Here is an 18,428-nt window from a genome sequence, read left to right as displayed (position 1 = left end):
TTGCTAGTGTGCACGTGCTTCTGTTCCTATATGTAAATCAGAGCCCCAGCTGAGGAAAAGCAGCTGCCCACCGCCCGCCGGAGACCCGAGGGGCTGCCAGGCCCAGCGCAGTAGTCTGAGATCCGAGGCTCTGCCGGCGGGGGCGGAGCTAAGGCGGGTAGGCGTTGAGAGGGCGTGGCCGTCCTGAGGCCCCGCCCCTGGCGGAAGTGCTGCCGGCCCTCCCAGCTCCGAGGCTGGTTCCCCGGGCCCCTCTCCAGGCTGGACCTCCTCGGCTCAATTCCGCTCCTAGATGAAGTTCGGCCAAGCCCCGGACACAGTCCGAACCGGCGGCCCCAGGCCAGCGTACCCGGCTGTCTCCGGCGGCGCTTTCTGTCCCTCCCCTCCCCCGCCTTCCCTCCCAGTACTCTGTGACGGGCGCCACTCCAGGCCCCGCGGGGGCAGCGCAGGTAAAGACAGCGAGTGAGGGCGCAGGTGCGGGCGCCTCCCGGGTGGACCCGCACGCAGAACCGGGAGGCTGACGGCACGCGTCCGGCTCTTTTCCACAGAGATTTGAGTGACATAGGAGCTCGGAAGCGCGAGTGCGGACCCCGGGGGCGCTGCCCTGCTCGGGGCGGCGGGGGGCGAGACTGGAGCCCCGGGTCCCCGGAGGCCGGAGCGCTCGTGCGCCCGCGTCCCGCGCAGACCCGGCGGCGCGCAGCGGCGGGCCGGGGGGAGCGCCGGGGTCCGTGGCCGCCGCGCCCGAGGGCTGCCCCCCACCCGCTCGCCGCGAGGACTGGGCCTGACGGGCGTCCTGCCCAGGCTTGCACAGTCTCTGGTTTGCAGAGTAACAATCAATAAAAATCGATGCGATGGCAAAGAACACGAAACGTTTTGGATTGTTATTATTTGCGTTTGTTACATTTATTTTATTTTTTTACTTCCTTCTTGGAAAAGGTGGCTTCGGCCTGGGAGAAGGACTCAGAGTGCCCCCTGGTCTCCCTGCGGGAGGCAAGAGCAGTCCTGGGCCCCAAGCGGCGCAAACTTCCCGGAGCGGCTGGCTGCGCGGCGTCCGGCGCGGGAGGGGAGCCCCGGTGCGCTTGGTTTCCGGACAAGGCGTCCCCCCCTTGACTCATTGTCCGCACTTTAGGGAGACACCCCCCCACCCCCAGCCGCATTTCTCTGGTTCACCACCCCCACGCCCCGGGGGCCGCTCCTCCTCCCTCCCCCGAGCTCTCCCCGGCGCTTTAAATAATGATATTTGCATGCAGGGAGCGATTCATAAATATGTCAGGGCCGGTGAAATATAGGCAACATTTCAAACTTTCTATTTAAAAAACATGAATTATGGCCGCGGAAAATGTGTTCCCATTTAAAGGCGATACGAAGTATTTGGTGTCTCGTCCCTGGGCCCATCCATCACACAGACAATAAAGAGAGTTTTTCGCCCTGACACCCACGATTTATGGGCGCCCTTCTCTGCCCTCATCACTCACCCGCCGAGCCCGGCCCGGCGACAGGCCCCGCGGAGAGACGGGCAGCCACTCACCCCCCCCCCTCACTGGCCCTCGCACGCACTTTGCGCCCCAGCCAGACCCTGGAGACTGCGGCTCCCAAGAGGGAGCTCTAGCTCGGGGGCGTTGGCGGGTAGGCAGTGATGGTCTGGGCAGCCTTCGAGAAGGCAAAGGACACTAGTCCTTTCGCCCCGGGGCCAGCCTGTTTTTTGAGCTGGCGCTGAGCTGCCAGCGGGCAGCCTGGAGGGCCGGCTTTGAGTCCGGCCTCGCCCGCCAACTGCGGGGCCACAGAGCTCGGCGGTGCAGGCAGCGAGAGGTTATCTAACACGTTTCAGAGGTGAGGGGAGCACACTGGGCAGGGGGCTCCCCGGAGGTGGAGTTCTGATCATTCCCCCACGGGGAAGGCGAACTGGTCCCAAGCTTTCTTGTGCCCTGCTGGACGGCCACTTCTCAGCAAAGCTCTTACGGCAACTTTTACAAAGCCACCTCCTCCCTGGCGCAATCCCCACAAACACACTCTAGGCATTCGCGGCACCTTGAAAACTATCCTTACCTACCAGGCCGAGAAGTTGGCGAGAAAGAAGGCAGAGGAGGCACCTCCCCTAGCGGTGCGCCTCCGGCCACGCTCCGTGTCCCGTGCCCTCTTCTCCTACCTACAGCCCCACCTCTCTTTCCCGCTGTCCTTCCAAAGCCTCCACCTAATCTCTGCTGTAAACTGGAGTCGAAGAAGTTCGGGCTTCATTTGTCGTGGGATCTGCTTTCAGTTTTCGCCGCGGGCGGGCTCGGCCCGGCGGGTTCCCCAAGCCCCAGCAGAATTGAGGACTGCCAGGCACTGCGGGGCAGCGCGGTGCCACGGGGCCCAAGGGCGCTGATAGTCCAGCCTCCTTCGGGGGCCCGACCCGCTGCCTCACGAGCACTAGGGGCTACCTTGTGTCCCTCTCTGGGCCAACTCGTCTGCGTGAGAAACGGGAGTCGTTCCTTTCCTGCCATTGCCTGCGATCTGGATTTATTCGGATAGAGGCAGTGCAACCCGCAGCCAGAGAAATCCCGTCGATTCTAAAAATGACAAGGTTGAATTTATTAGATCAAGATTCATGTGTAGTTCAGGGAGATGAAAATTATGCAAACAGCTCCGCGTCCAGCGTGAACAGAAGATCGCTTCCAGCTCAAGGGCACGTAACATAACATCTGAATATTTAGATCTATAGAGAGATATAAAATATTATTAAATTCTCGGTATGTGCACATATAGTTAAGTTGGAAAAATTCTACAGGAAGTGTCTTTTTACAGCCCCTGCTTGGGTGTACTCGGGGCTCGAGATAGCACTAACGTCCAAGTAACCACCCAGCGGAAATTTCCTATAGCCAGAGTGAACTCCACATCTATGATGGGTATGGCACCTGTACCTCTTTAAATATCTGCAGCGTGGCAGAGGTGAAATAAAAGAAAAACAGGCGCACAGGTAACTGAGCCATTACATCGGTACAATATTTATGGGCACAGAAATAAATATTCCTACCTGGTTGCCTGTGGCAAGTGTGCACAAATAGAGGGGCTTTCGGGAACCCAGGGTGGGGGCCACAGGTCCTGCATCTCTGGGCTTCCAGCACCCTGAGGTGAGCTCTATTCGATATCCACAGCCTCAGAGCCCGATGGGACTGCCGGGAGAAGCTGGGCCAGCACAACCCCACCTGGGCGGAGGTGGGGGCTGCTCCCGGGTGCAGGCGTGCTGGCGGAGCCTTCCTGGGGCTCTGACCCTGGCATTTAGGGCAGCAGGGCCCGGGGTCCCACAGGGAGCCCTTCTCCTTCAAACACTTCACCCACCTCTCAATCCTGGTTCCATCCAGCTTTGGCAGCGGCCATCTGGGCCTGTCTCTTTGAAGCAGGTGCGTGGAAAAGGGCACTTGGTTCTGAGGCATCCCAGAGGACGAAACCCGAGGCCACCTGAAAGAAGGCCATGACTTCATGCCCCTGCGGTCTCAAGGCCACCCAGCCTGCAGAGCACCAGTTTGACGCCATAGAAGTAGTTATCTGGGTGTATTTATATTTATGAAGTTGTGGGCACCTCTTCACATACTCAGTGCTGAGGCCCAGGTGTCTGCTAGGCCTCCTCCCATTTGCAACACCCAGCCAAAGCCACCAGCCAGGTAAGCGACCTGCGGCTGGGAAATCCCAATACCAAATGTTAGTCCCACAACAGGGCATTTGTGACTGTCCACCCACTGCCCTGGCATCTCCTCTTCTCTTCTCTCTCACCCCATCAAACGCACCCAATTTTCAAACAGGCATAGTTTTCAAAAGCCCCTGCTTGGAATAAAATTAAGAAGGACTATGTCATGTGTTCCTGAGAACTGCACACACTCCTGGGGCAGCCCTGGTGCAGAGAACTAACCCGGGCCCTGAGAATGCCCTTCTCCAGAGCGTGTGACTGCGTCAAAGTGGTACGTACATACTACTTCACAGTGGTAATCCACAGTAGTATGTGCTCGCAGAGGGAGAGAGAAGGGGAAATATTCCTTGGCAAGTAGGTAGGGGGAAAGGAAGTGGGGGGGGTGAGAAGATGAAGGTTAGGTACACGAGAAAGAAGCAGGAGAGGAAACAAAAAAGAGAGAGAGGCATACAGGAAAAAGAAAAGGAGAGGCAGGGGAAGCGAGTGGAGAAGAGTGCAGGCCAGGGTGAGACTTCAGGAGCAGAACAGGCTGCGACGGCGCGGGTACGCGGGTGCCTTCAGAGCCTCGAGAAGAGGGAGGGCCACCCGGAATCGTCCCCTATCAGCCCCTGAGTCTGGTCCCTGCTTCCAGCCCGGAGGATCGGGCCTGGGTGATCGGGCCCGCAGCCTCCGCGTGATCTTTTCTCTCCCCGCTCCTAGGGGACCACAAGGCGGGGAGACACCCGGGTGGGGAGGCCCCTAGGGGCGCGCCAGTCCGGGACTGTTTGGGCGCTCTGGGCCAGGCTTTCCAGCTCGCCGGGTCTGACCTGTCAGGCGGATTATCTTCGAGGGAGATTAATAGGGGAGGCGGGCTGCAATAATAATCGTTTTGTTTGATGTGACAACTCTGATAGGCGTTGATTTACTTACAAACTGATAGGCTTTTAATTGAGCGCCTCCGCCGAGCCGGAGATGAAAGGGAAGCGGCGGTGAAAGGCGGCCCGCCTGCCCTCCGGCCTCAATACTGATTAGCCATCTCGACAGTGAATAGTTCAAGGCATTTTCAAACTTTTTGCCTCAACTCTCTCTCCTCCTTTCTCCTCCCATCCCCTCCTCAAATGTCTGCCATGCCCACCCTTTTTAAGAGAAGACAAATCATTTCCATTGTGTGCAAATAAAATCCACAGGACATCCACGCCAACCGCCGCTGGGGGTTGGAGGCGTTAGGCCTAGCGCGGAGTAATTAATAACCCCCAACCCCACAGCCAGCTGGGCGTTGGGGAATTTGGCCTCCCCGGCGACATGCGCCTGCTCCGATGCTGGAACCTCCCAAAAGCCCGGTGCGCGCAGGCCTCCAGGCGCCCCCGTGCGCTCGGACCTTCCGAGTTGGGTTTGGGGAAGAGGGAGTGTCGGCTGACCACCACCCGCAAGCGCGCAGGACCGCTCAGGCATGCGAGAGTGTGTCGCCACACCGCGGCACACCCGTTCCGTGGGACACAGGAGCCACTCGATGGTTACCCCACGTTTTGGGTGCTGGGACTGCCGCACCCAGTTCCAGCAGAGGGAAAGAGCTGGGTCTGGAGACAGAGGTGAGGGGGGTTGGGGTGACGCCCCTGGTCACCTCCAGCTATGGCCACCACCCCCAGCCCTCAGCATTCGGGCCTCGCCGGGAGGCCGTGGCGACACACGGCCCACTGCTGGGCTCGCAGAGCTGGGAGCTCCACAGCTGATCCGGGCTGACGCCCCGACAGCCGTGCACTCAGTGACACAGACAGACACTTAACACGCCCGCGGGATGTAAGAGGTTTCACAGACACGCTGCCCAACCGAGAGAGTGTAGAACTACCTGGGACTTGCTCGCCAAAGATGGCCAAGACAACCTTCCCAACCTTTCCTGTGGCCTTGCCACCGTCTCCCAAACTCACCTTCCTCTGTCGCCGCGAGGACACTCCAAACCCCCTGAACGCAGGTGTCTTCTTCCTCCTACACACACGCACACAGGCACACACCAACAAACAGCAGCCCAAACACGAACCGCCTTGCTCGCCTCTTCTCCGAATTATCTTTAGTCTAGTTACCACCTCATGAACTTTACCAACCTGGAGAATCAAGGGATGAGATTAAAACGCAGAACATGAATGCCTACAAGAAAATTCTAAAACTCACCCCGGAAAGTTCTCGGTACCTGTGCGGAGGAGACAGAGGCAAAAATGGGGGCGAGGGGGTGGTTAAGGAGGAGAGGGCGAGCACGCCGAGGGCAGGTCCGAAACCCGACCCCCGAGCGTGAGGGTCTCTGCGCCTGGGGAACGCGGGTGGAAGCCGGTGTCCAGGCCTGGCCTCCGCCCCTCGCGCGGGTACGGACTGGCTCCTGGCTCCCAGCGCTCCCTACCCCGCCATTTATCAAAAGGATTGACAACAAAAGAAGAGCCGGAGCGGAAAAGTGGGGGAGGGGAGATTCAAAGTCTTCCAAGTCGTCCCGAGTAAGGGGGTGTGTCCTCCTCTCGCCCCCCTTCCAATTTCTGTGACTTTCTGAAGGTGACCCTCGAACTCGCTCCAAATGCTATCACAGCCCTGACAACTCACACAGCGGTACAAGCATACATACACACTTGTGCACCCAGAATCAGTTGCACGGAGACACGCACAGCGCCTCCCCTTTTCCTTCCCAACAGCCCGAGTGACGGTGCAAATCGAGGGGAACGCGGCAGTCCCGCTCCGCTTCCCTGGAAGAGCCCTCGTTCGCACAGGCAGCTGCCCCTCCCTGGCTCCTTCACTCAGCGCTCCCAGCGCAGGTCAGTCCCAGCTACGAGTTCCAATAAATTCGAGCGAGCAGAGTGGAGTAACCCCTGCCACTAAGCGCGCTGGGATGGCGCGCAGTGGGGGAGGCCTGGGGAAGGGGCCTGCGTGAGTCTGAGACTGATCTCCCCCATACGCCCACGGCCAGGCCTCTTCTTCGCAGGCTCTCAGCCTTAGCCTCGGTCAGGTAGGGTTCAAAGAGTTGAGGGGGATACCCTATCATTGACCTCCAGGGCTCGTTAAGTTGGAGATGTGGCTCTTAGGAAACAGTCTCTGAGTTTGGGGTCAGGGCAGTACGGAGGTCCGGGTCCGCGGCAGCCTGGCATCCGCACACTACGTGACCCCGAGGGACCATCCGAGGCGAGGAAAAAAAAAATCTCCGGTGCGAGACATCGCCGCCTCCCGTCTCGGGTACCCAGAGTCGCCCCGAACTCCGTGGCCCCAATGGATCGAAGTCCCCAAAGGTGGAAGGGTGTATCCCCGTCTCCGACCTCGAAGAGGCGAGGCGCGCCCCGCAGGCCTGCGCACCCCTCTCAGCGCCCTGTCCGCACCTGCGCACTTGACTCTCACTATTCATTTTCTTGACACCGAGCGCCTCCTTCCCCCGTTTCATTCTTTTTCTTAGAGCCCCCGCCCCGCCCATCCCAGGAGACTGCTCCCCTTTCCTTCTCCTCCGGTTTCCCCTCGATCTCTTCCTTCCTCTGCGTCTCTCTCTCCCTTTTCCCCTTCGAGTCGCACCCGCCTTGTAATCAGCAACAAAAGCTGACATAAATCACGGGCGGATTGACAAGAGCTGACAAATAACTGATTGATTGCGGTCGAGGAACATTGACAATTGATGGAGGGGTGGAGATGCCCAGAGAACTTGGCGGGGTGGGGGGAGGGACGGGCGAAGAGAGGAGAAGGTGGCCGCGGAGAGTGAGAAGTGGGGGCCGAGTGTGAGAGGAAACATGTGACCCTCGCTCCTGCCCCAATCTGCGCTTCTCCGGGCGTCACGTGGCCGGGAAGGGCGGGGAGCCCCGAGTGCAACTCCGAGGAAAACCACCACCGCTGCCCACCTAGCTTCTGGTTTCTCTGCCGCCAAGTCTCAGGAAATCAAATCGGGCGGGCGGACTTCCTCCTGCACCCGTTCCCCACCTTTCCTTACCCTGGCGGCTGCGCCGCGACTCAGTTCGGTTACGGAGGGGGAGAGCACACGCGGTGTCCGCGCCCCTGTGAGCCCCGGGACGTGACAGCCCGGCTGTCGTCCGGAGTCCTGCGGGCGCTGCGTTTGAACAGCACCTTCCTCTGTTCCTCACACGCACCCTCTCGGAAAAGGAGGCTTCGGTTTATTTTCGAGCTGGGAAAAGGACGACGAGGAGGAAAAAAAAGAGGGAGGCGGTAGATAGCAAACGTAGAATAAAAGTCCAGCTCCCCCTCGGAGCGAAATCCAGGGAGGGGACGAGCCTCGGGGAGTGGGGGGAGGCGGCGAAGAGGGAGCTGCCCATTAAAACCAGCGCTGAGAGTCCAGGCGGCGGCGGCGGCGGCGGCGCGGGACGCGTCACATCCCCTTGACCCTCCAATCACCTCGGGCTCCCATTTGATTGGAAGGCGGCAAAGGCTTTAATCTCCCCCTCGGTGCAGCTGCTTTTGAAGTGAGTTTCCTCGCCAGAGACCCGGCTGGACAGGCAGCGGCTCACACCACCCAGAGCAGCGCCAGCGCCGGGCCGCTGGTACGCAGCCCACAGCCCGAGGCAGACACGGCCAGCCACTCCGTAGTCCCGCAGTCGGGCCGGCTCCTCCCGGTCGGCCACGGCTTCGCTGCGGGCCACCCAGGATTATTCGCCGCTGGCTCCAGGCGCCGAGAAGGCGCGCTGGGCGCCCTTGGCCGCTGCGCCAGCTCCTCCTCCTCCTCCTCCTGCTGCTCCTGCTCCCCGGGCGAGCGCGCAGCCCGGAGCCCGCCCCGCGCTGCTCCCATGCGCGCGGGTGGGTCATGAGCACAGCGCCCTCGCTTTCTGCCCTAAGAAGCAGTAAGCATAGCGGCGGCGGCGGCGGCGGCAGTGCGGACCCTGCCTGGACCAGCGCGCTCTCTGGAAATAGCTCCGGCCCCGGCCCAGGCTCGTCCCCGGCCGGCAGCACCAAGCCTTTTGTGCACGCGGTGCCTCCCTCTGACCCTCTCCGCCAGGCTAACCGACTGCCCATCAAGGTGCTGAAGATGCTGACCGCACGGACTGGCCACATTTTGCACCCTGAGTACCTGCAGCCCCTGCCCTCCACTCCCGTCAGCCCCATCGAGGTAAGGACCCTGCCCCTGGATCGTGCTGGACTGGGACCACCACCCTGGCTGCCGCTTCACGGAATTCCTTTCTCTCCGGATCTGGGGGTGGAAGTTGGTAGCCGAGGAGGTGGGTGTCAAGTGATTCAGCTCCGGGATGGAAAGAGAGGACAGGGCTCCCGCACCTTAAAACTAGGGCAGGAAGGGGGGGGGAGGTAGGTTGGCGTGTGAATGTTAAGCGACAAGGCAGCCAAAACTTGTTTCTCTCTTTGGTATTAAAGCCCCGACCCAGACCCACTCACTTTCTGCCCGGAAGACGGACGGGAGCCCGAAATACGGTTCCAAAGGCGCAGTCCTCGGGTTCCCCAGAAGCTGATATTTGTACACGGCCTCTGAGGCGCAAACCGCCTGAGCCATTACTCCAAAGAATTAGGGACGGGGTGGGAGTCTCAGTTCTGAGACTACGAGTAGGAAACCAAAATATTCTGTGAGCTTTTTAAAGTCCAGCTTAGCGCTTGGAAAAGATATGAAAGATCCTGGGGCCGGGTGGGTGGGGGGACGTCCTGCTACCTTTCTCAAGGGCGAGTGCGGGTGTACAGGTGTAGAGGCGGGTGCCGCCTAGAATTGCGCCTCAGGGCTGGGAGGACCTTCGCAGGCCGTGGCGGAGGGGCGTTTGAATCCCAGAAGCCAGGATTCTAAAGGATTTCCCCTTCTTTCTTTTCGCACGCGTCCCCACCACCTCCCGCGTCTGATCCCGCAGCTCGACGCGAAGAAGAGCCCGCTGGCGCTGTTGGCGCAAACATGCTCGCAGATCGGGAAGCCCGACCCCTCGCCTTCTTCCAAACTCTCCTCCGTCGCTTCCAACGGGGGCGGCGCGGGCGGTGCCGGCGGCGGCGCCGGGGGTGACAAGGACGGAAAGTCGGGGCCCCTCAAGCTGAGTGACATCGGCGTGGAGGACAAATCGAGTTTCAAGCCGTACTCCAAACCCGGCTCGGATAAGAAGGAGCCGGGAGGCGGCGGCGGAGGAGGCGGTGGCGGCGGGGGTGGCGGCGGCGGGGGGGTTTCCGCGGAGAAGTCCGGATTCCGAGTACCGAGCGCCACCTGCCAGCCATTCACGCCCAGGACAGGCAGCCCAAGCTCCAGCGCCTCGGCCTGCTCACCAGGAGGCATGCTGCCTTCGGCCGGGGGCGGCCCAGAGGGCAAGGATGACAAAAAGGACCCGGACGCGGGCGGCGCCAGTGGCGGCAGCAAGGGCTCCGGAGCCGCTTCAGCCGAAGGGGCACCCGCGGGGCTGGCACACGGCCGGATTAGCTGCGGCGGCGGGATTAATGTGGACGTGAACCAGCACCCAGATGGGGGTCCCGGGGGCAAAGCTCTAGGCTCGGACTGTGGCGGCTCCTCCGGCCCCAGCTCCGGCTCGGGCCCCAGCGCACCCACCTCCTCCTCGGTGCTGGGCTCTGGGCTGGTGGCTCCAGTGTCGCCCTACAAACCAGGCCAGACTGTGTTCCCTCTGCCTCCCGCGGGCATGACCTACCCAGGCAGCCTGGCTGGGGCCTACGCCGGCTACCCGCCCCAGTTCCTGCCACACGGCGTGGCGCTCGACCCCACCAAGCCGGGCAGCCTGGTGGGGGCACAGCTGGCGGCGGCTGCGGCGGGCTCTCTGGGCTGCAGTAAGCCCGCTGGCTCCAGCCCCTTGGCCGGGGCGTCGCCGCCTTCCGTGATGACAGCCAGCTTGTGCCGGGACCCGTACTGCCTCAGCTACCACTGCGCCAGCCACCTGGCGGGGGCTGCGGCGGCCAGCGCGTCGTGCGCCCACGATCCGGCCGCTGCAGCGGCGGCACTCAAGTCCGGATACCCGCTGGTGTACCCCACGCACCCGCTGCACGGCGTGCACTCGTCGCTAACGGCTGCGGCCGCCGCGGGCGCCACCCCACCCTCCTTGGCCGGCCACCCCCTCTACCCGTACGGCTTCATGCTCCCTAACGACCCGCTCCCCCACATCTGCAACTGGGTGTCGGCCAACGGGCCGTGCGACAAGCGCTTCGCCACGTCCGAAGAGTTGCTGAGCCACTTGAGGACCCACACGGCCTTTCCCGGGACGGACAAACTGCTGTCGGGCTACCCCAGCTCGTCGTCTCTGGCCAGCGCCGCGGCGGCCGCGATGGCCTGCCACATGCACATCCCCACGTCGGGCGCTCCGGGCAGCCCCGGGACGCTGGCGCTGCGCAGCCCCCACCACGCGCTGGGACTCAGCAGCCGCTACCACCCCTACTCCAAGAGCCCACTGCCCACCCCTGGCGCTCCGGTGCCGGTGCCCGCAGCCACCGGACCCTACTACTCCCCCTACGCCCTCTACGGACAGAGACTGACCACGGCCTCCGCGCTGGGCTATCAGTGAGGGAGGGTCCAGAGGGCTAGCGAGGGAGAGGAAGGAGTGGGGGAGGGGAGGGGCCGCGGGAGGGGCGGGGACCGGGAGAAGCTGCTGCCACCCGCGAGCGGGGACGACCCGGGCCAGGGAACAAAAACGCGTGTACCGTATCTGTCCACCCGAGACCCGGTGGGAGACTCCCGTTGGCTCCGCCTCACCTCCCCACCCAAACTTTATAAAAGTTGAAAAGAATATCATTTGACTTTTTATAGAAAAAGAAGGAAAAGGTAATTGAGAAAGTGTTCATCTGAGGACTGCGCCGGTGGACACTGGTATTTATTTATGTTAGCTCCAAGCGGACCCGAGGTTCTAAAGTGCATTATTTAGTTTGAGCTCCGTAGGTAAAAAGGAAGGGGGAATTAAAACTTGAGGGTAAAAATGGAAAACAAACCCTCCCGTCCCTTGTAGATTATAAATAAATACAAAACCGCCACAGAACTAGAGGTCTTCTCTTTAATGTTACTTTAAAATTGCTATGATTGTATTGTACGTTCTTATTTAATGTCTGATTGAAATACAATTTACATGCATGTTTGTTACAAAAAAATGAAAAACAAAACAAGTCACAATTTGTCAGCTCTGATTTCAAATTGCAATTATTTTTAAGGTGTATACCATCGGAAGAGAATGGGTATTTTTTTGTATGTATTCTGGAAGAAAACAAAAAAAAAGGAAAAACAATTCTATTCCAAAACCTCATTTGCCTTATTTTGTTCTTTAAAAGGAACACTTAACTATTTTTAATTTTTAAGTCCACCCGCTGAGAAGGGGACAAGTAAGGTTTACGTCATGTACTAAAATAATAGACAATGTATCGCTTTAAAGATTAAAATTCCGTATATTTGATGTATTAAAAGGTTTTACTTCTTATTATCTTTTTTGCTTTTGTGGTTGGAGAGAGAGAAGAGCACGGCGGCCGCAGCGGGATCCGGGGCCCGCGCCCGCGACTTCCCGGACGTGGCCGCGTTTCCGAGGGTTCGGTTGTGATTTTCAGGAAAAGGCAGAGGCTCCGGAGGGGCCGGCCAGCAGTGGGGTTTATCTTAGGAAAAATACTTTTCAAGGAGGTAGTTCACAATTTGAAAAGATACTATCCTTAGCTATCGCTCATTTCGTTTTTAATTTTTCTCTCAGCAGCCTGTTTATTAAAAGTGAAAGAAAACTGTTTTTTGAAATTTCCCTCTTGAGATTTTTGGGAGTTTGGGTTTCGTTTTTGAGCAGAGAACAAGCGCAGGCCCGGACTCGCCCTCCCCGCCTCGGCCCTGGGGAGACGCCGAGGCCCGCGGTTCCGCCCTTTGCTTTCCGAGCATCGCCTGGTCCGGGGCCCGCAGCCGGGACAGACCAGGGGACAGAGGACGCCTGGGAACCTGCGTCCCGGGGCCAGGGAGAGCGCGCCGGAGCCCTGTCACCTCTCGGGGGAAAGTGAGTTCGCGCTCCTTTTCTTCTTCTGGCCGCCTGGGATGGCCGCCAGCCGAGCCCCGTCCAACGCCCCCTCTCCCCAAGGTCCGTCCTCTCTGCGGACTCCGCACGCGCCGCGGCTGCTTTTCCGAGTCCCGGGCTGCGCCGCAGGCGAGCGCGCCGGGCTCGGACCCGGAAGCCCCTTGAAATTCAGCCCCGCGAGGGCCCCGGCGCTCAGTCCCAGCCTCGCCCGGGCGGCCGGGTGGGCGCGCAGTGCGGTTCTGAGCTTCGGGCTGCACTTGGCAAAGCTGCGGTGGGACCCTCCGTCCCGGCGCGGGTCCGCGCCGTGCGCGCCTCGCCCTCATCCGCGTTTGGAGCTGCGGGACGAGGCAGCCCGAAGCGCCAGTGGCGCCACGCAGAGAAGAGCCCTGATCATTGCGGGGAGGGGGGGGCACTGCTGGGGCACGGCCGCCCCCTCCCGCTCTCACACACGAGCTCGCACCGCCGGCCGGGGCGGGACTCTGGTCTTGCGGCTGTTTGGGCGCTCGCCCTGCAGGCCCGCGGGGGCTCTGGGCCCCGAGCGCGCCTTTCCTGGGATCCCGGGACCACCGAGTCGCGTCGCCGAGCGCGCACCCCGAACCTCCCCTCCCTGGGGTCAGGCCGCGCTGGGTTCTCCCAGGCGCCGACCCTCCTCGGCGCCAAACTCCCGCTGCCTCGGGAGGCTCACAGCCGGCCCTCGGCCTCCGGCCTCGGTCGGTCCACCGCGCCGCTCCCGCCGCCATTTGCTCAGAGGTTGGTGACTTTGCAATTTTCCACCTCTTCCCAGGGTCCGCCTCACGGTTGCGGGGCCTTTTCCCGGGTTGCACGCACAGCGGCCCCAGCGACCTCCGGGACGCGGCGGGGAGCTCCCAGGCCTCCGCCCGGAGAGGACTCAGTGGAGACTCCGACGCCGACACCCGGAGGACGGCGGCCTCTGGCGCCTCCGAACCTCCAGCCTGGACGCCCCGACTCCGGCAACGGGAGCCGGCGTCCGAGGAGGACCCTGGCGGGCGGTGTCGGGGCCGCCGCAGCGCTGCGCCCGCTCCGTCCGGCTAAGAGAGGCCCGGTTGGGCCTGGCTGGGCCTCAGCCCATCGCGAGCCCCGCCTGCGGAGAAGCTTGTCCCCCCGCCCCCGGGGCTCTCAGACCGACGGGAGCCCCCCTGCGAAGTGCGAGGGGCGGGGGTCGTGCGGCCGGAGTCGCGACCCACCCGCGCCCCTGGACGCGGGACGCGAAAGCCAGGCCCTGGCTCACCCTCCGGGCAGCGCCGGCCGCTCGCCCCTCCTCGGCCTCGCGTCGCCAAACAGGGGTCCTCGGGCGGCCAGAGGTGGATCTAGAAATTCCCCAGCCCCAGAATTTCTGGGGCCAGCAGGGGGACAGATTGGGCACGATTGTGTTTTTGTGCCCACTCCTGGTATTTCATTAACAAAAGTCAAAACCAAACTCCCTAAATTTTTAATGAGACCTCCTCCCCGCAGTAACTACTCGGTGGCAGCAAAATTCCAGGACTGGGGGCCCGGGGGCTGGGGGAGGATTCATCCCCCGACGTGCTGGACAGAGCGAAGTCGCCCAGGGCGCAGGGTTAGAGAAGAGAGGGTGCCGACTCGTGCCGAGGGTTCAGGCCGAGGTGCGAGCGCCCTCGGGGAACAAACGCCTCCCGGCTTTCTCTCGACCTGCCTGGGGATCCGGGCACACCGTCTGCGGCCGCTGAACCCCAAGCGGAGCGCCGCGTGTCCGCCAGGCGGCGCTGCGGAGCCCTACGGAGCAGAGAAGACCCGGAACCACGACCGGCGCGCAGGCCCCCTGGGTGGTCATCCTGGGACCTCCCGCTTCCACCTTCGCTCAGCTTTGGAGCAGTGTTCCAGAGTGCCCCCCTTGCTCCTCTCCTGCTGCGAACCCTGTCCTCTGAGCTTCATCACCTGCTCCAGCTTCTACACTGGTGTTCTCCTTGCTTTCTTTCCCTATCCGAGAGAAGCTGGCCCAAGTGTCACGGCCACCCCCCAATCCTGAGAGCTCCCACCGCCACCCTGCAGGTTCCGGTAGGTCACCTTGTCTGTCATACTGAAGTCGTCCCCACGCATTCGTACATTCATTCACTCCCACCCACTGATTGTTTCCTAGGGCCTACCCCTTTATTGAGCGCTGTCCATCTCTTTACCAGCCCCTGGCACAGATGGACAACCAGAGGCTAAGTTCAGGACGCCAGTGGCAGGGGCAGCAGAAGCCTTTCCCTCCATTCAGTCCCTGCCCCCATCTGTACCTCTGGTGGTGACACTGAGTGACTCTGGTGTCTTTATGTTGAGTGACCTTTAAGCTGTAAGGAAAGAGATGAAAATGCCCTTCTAGCTGATGAACCACCTGTGCTTTGGAAACATGTAAAAGTTGCCCAGAAGGTGAGGCTTGTCCCTGAGAGGCCATCTGATGGCCTCTTATGTACATATTGGCTTAGAGTCCTCACTCACTGTGGCTAGAGGCCTAGTCGTGCTCAGAGTGACTGCAAAGCTCAGGCTGACCTCATTCTGTTATGGACTGTGACCAGCTGCATTTTCCTGGGTTAATCATCGCATTCAAACTTCATAAGAATTCCATGAGGTTGTTAGAGTCTTTACCTCAACTTTATAGATGAGGAAACTGAGGCAGGGGAGGACAGGAGCTTGCAGTCACACACCTAATCAGAGATGGAGTTCATGCAGAGTCTCACCTTGGCTGCTCTCAATTGAGAAGGTTTTCAAACATAATAATGCCTGGGAACTAGAAGGTCTGTTTTAACTGAGAGAGAGGGTAGTGGACATGATTTTGTTACTGTTGTTCTTTAAGATTTCACTGTTATTTTATTTTTCATTATGGAGATTTCCAAACATATGCAGGTGAGATCACCCGGAACGAGACCTAGAGAAGATGCTTTAATAGACCTCCTTAAACTCACCACCCAGCCTCGTGGCTAACTGTATTTCCTCTCAACCCCCTCCACCTTGCTTCCCCCCATTATTCTGAAGTGAACACAGACATCTTATCATTTTACTTCCTGAAGTGTTGGCACTTCCAGCCGAAGTCTGAGCCAATCCAGGGCTCATCCCTCTACCCTGCCTCAGTTGCGGTTTGGTGGGACTAAGGACATTGCTCAAGTTTAGTGATTACACAGCAAAGCTGGGATTTGAACCCATTTCTATGAGGGCCAGAGCCCAAGTACTTCACCATATGCTGTGCTGGGAATCCCCTAAAGCCCCAGGGATAGGGAGCCCTCTCCACCTAGTGTGACCCCAGGGCTTGCTCAAGAGGTGTCTGGTTGTAAAATGGCTCCTGAGCCCCTGGGTGACAGCAGCACCTGATAAAGACACCCACAGCACAAGGGACATTGTGACAGTGAGCACAACTTAGAGCCACATGGTACGGTAGAAAGAGTACAAATTTGGGGACAGGCTGACCTAAATCAAAATTTAGCTCCACCACCGGCTCAACTCTGAGCCTTGGTTTTCTCATCTGTAAAATGGGGACATTGATACCAACCTAATAGTGTTATTGTGAGGCTCAAATGAAATAATACATGTGAAGACTACTGTCTGCCCTGTCCTGGCTCTTAGTAAACACAGGTTTGTTTTCTTCTTCTCTTTGCAAAGTGTCATTTTTATTATAACCAGTTCTCTTACTCCAGAACTAACTGTGGCCCACAGGCTCAGATTCTCACTCCACCACCTGTCCATCAGAATGTCTGTAATTTTGGTTCGTCCTCTGAGCTGGCCCCCATTTGCCTATCCTACCTTGTCTCACCAATCTTCACAGTTCAGATGTCTGCCAGCCAGCTAGCTCTTCAAGGCCTTGGTTGGTGGTACTCATCATATACTCTTTCCCTGGAATGACTTTCACCCAACCTTTCCCTCAAAGCTCATCTCTTCCAGGAAGCCCTCCAGGTTTTTCCCCACCACACACTGATCTTTCCCTCACTTTTCATTCCCTCAGCACTTACTACAAAGGCAGAGGGTAGAGGTATAAAGATAACTGGACTAGGGATGAACACACTGAGCTTTGAGTGGTACCCCTTCATAGCTATGTGACCATGAACAAGTCACTTACGGTCTCTATGAAACTTGGCTCCAAAACCGATAAAAGGATTTAGCATATCATAGGTGAGCAGCACATTTACTGACAATAATAGTGTTAATAAGTAGCACGTATTGCACACGTACTTTCCAGGCACTCCTCTAGTCCTGTTACTACTACTATCTTCATTTGGCAGGTGAGGAAATTGAGGACTGGAGAGATATAATGTGTCTGTGTTCCAGAGCTCACATCCTTAATTACTGTGCTACACTGCACTAGTCCTGTGCCTGGGATCTTTGTCCTCTGCCTTCTTTTCCTAATTTCCAGTAACTCAAAACTTCTGCTTCAAATCTCAGGCCAGGGCTGCCTGCCTCCTCCGCCATCATTCCCATTGGATCCAATGTCTTTCTTTTTGCTCCTGTAGCACCTGTCCCTCCCACCATCATAGTCTCTTTACATTTGCCTAATATCCCGGAGTCTGAGACACTGGGAAAGAGGGACTATCTCCTATACTCTTTCTACATAGTAGATGTTCAATAAATATCAGAGGAAAGGAGGAAAATAGAAGGAAAGAAGAGATAAGGGGGGAGACAGGGGGAAAGAAAGGACAGAAGGAAGGGAGGTGGGAAAGAATGAGGCCCTCTTGGGCAAGATGATTCTTCCAAAGAGAGTAGGAGGAAAAGTGGCGGTGGCCTTAGAGGAACTATAAATGTCTTTGCCCACAGCACAGGACCAGGGACTGGGTGAGCTTCCATGCATCAGTTAGGAACTGCATTTGCTGACAATAACAATGACCCTAAATAGCGGCTTAAAGAAGATAAATGTTCTTTTCTCTCAGTCTGGAGGTGGTCAGTTCAGGCTAAGCATGGCCCTCAATCATCAGAAACCTCAATCATCAGATGTTTATGGCCATGCTAGCCCAACCAAGAAGACTTTATCCTCATGTCATCTCTGATTCCAAGATTGCTGCTTGGGCTCAGGACTGTTACCTCATTCCAAACAACAGAACGGAGGAGTGAAAAGAGGTAAAAGGGTCCTCTCTCTCTGTTTTGATGAGTCTTTCTGGAATCCACACACATTCTTCAGCTTATACTTTATTGGGTAGAACTTAGTCACATGACCATACCTAGCTGCAAGGGAGGCTGGGAAATGTAATGTTTAGCTGGGTACACTGCTGCCTTGAATAAATTCAGGGTTCTGTTACTCAGGAAAGTGAGATGGTTGGAAGTTGGGACAGAACATTAACAGACTTCCCAGCAAAATACAGATGAGTTCACCCAGAACTGAACTCAGAAGAGAGCTCTCTTGTTGATGGCTTTCCAGGGGGTCACTGGATGGCAATTTCTACTTCTAACCACAGATGCTTGCTGGTAAAGTGGGGAGGAGTGGTACTTGATAAGCTCACAGAAGTTGTAATTTGAGGTTGGTGGGTTTTGTTTCTCTTATGTGCTTGGAGTTGTATTCTGCAAATGATTTAAAATGGGATTTGTCAGAAGTAATTTTTAGCCCTATAAAGAACTTTGGTTAGGGAACTGTTCATTTTGGCCCTGCACCCTGCACACAACACAAAGCCAGGAAGAAGGGATCATCTTTTTAAAAAACAAAAACAAAAAACAATGGGGTGGAAAATCAAAGCATTGTAAACCTGCTTCCCATCCCCTTCCATGTTATTAACAAAAAACTGAATAAAGCCTCCAACTCAAAACAGAGGCAAACTGATGCTAAATCAACTTTGCACCAATGCTACCTTAAATAATTATAGCATTACTATGGAAACCTAAAATAAATAAACCATGACCAAAAAGAACACAAATGGTATCTCCGACTCATAGCAACACCT

At 58.1% G+C, this 18,428-nt stretch overlaps 1 protein-coding gene across 1 annotated transcript; it reads left to right on the top strand.

Annotated features, from left to right (window-relative positions):
* Nucleotides 1-8,408: 8,408 nt before the first annotated feature.
* On the top strand, nt 8,409-12,281 carry ZNF503 (zinc finger protein 503). The gene is made up of 2 exons (XM_037130501.2): nt 8,409-8,711; nt 9,451-12,281. Exons 1-2 carry the CDS (start codon nt 8,409-8,411, stop codon nt 11,086-11,088), a joined length of 1,941 nt encoding a protein of 646 aa, XP_036986396.2. The 3' UTR covers nt 11,089-12,281.
* Nucleotides 12,282-18,428: the final 6,147 nt, after the last annotated feature.

This window comes from Artibeus jamaicensis, unplaced genomic scaffold (genome assembly GCF_021234435.1).
Source record: "Artibeus jamaicensis isolate MK-2021 breed Jamaican fruit bat unplaced genomic scaffold, CSHL_Jam_final contig_332, whole genome shotgun sequence".
NCBI classification, from domain to species: domain Eukaryota; kingdom Metazoa; phylum Chordata; class Mammalia; order Chiroptera; family Phyllostomidae; genus Artibeus; species Artibeus jamaicensis.
This window is presented reverse-complemented; position numbering and strand designations above follow the sequence as displayed.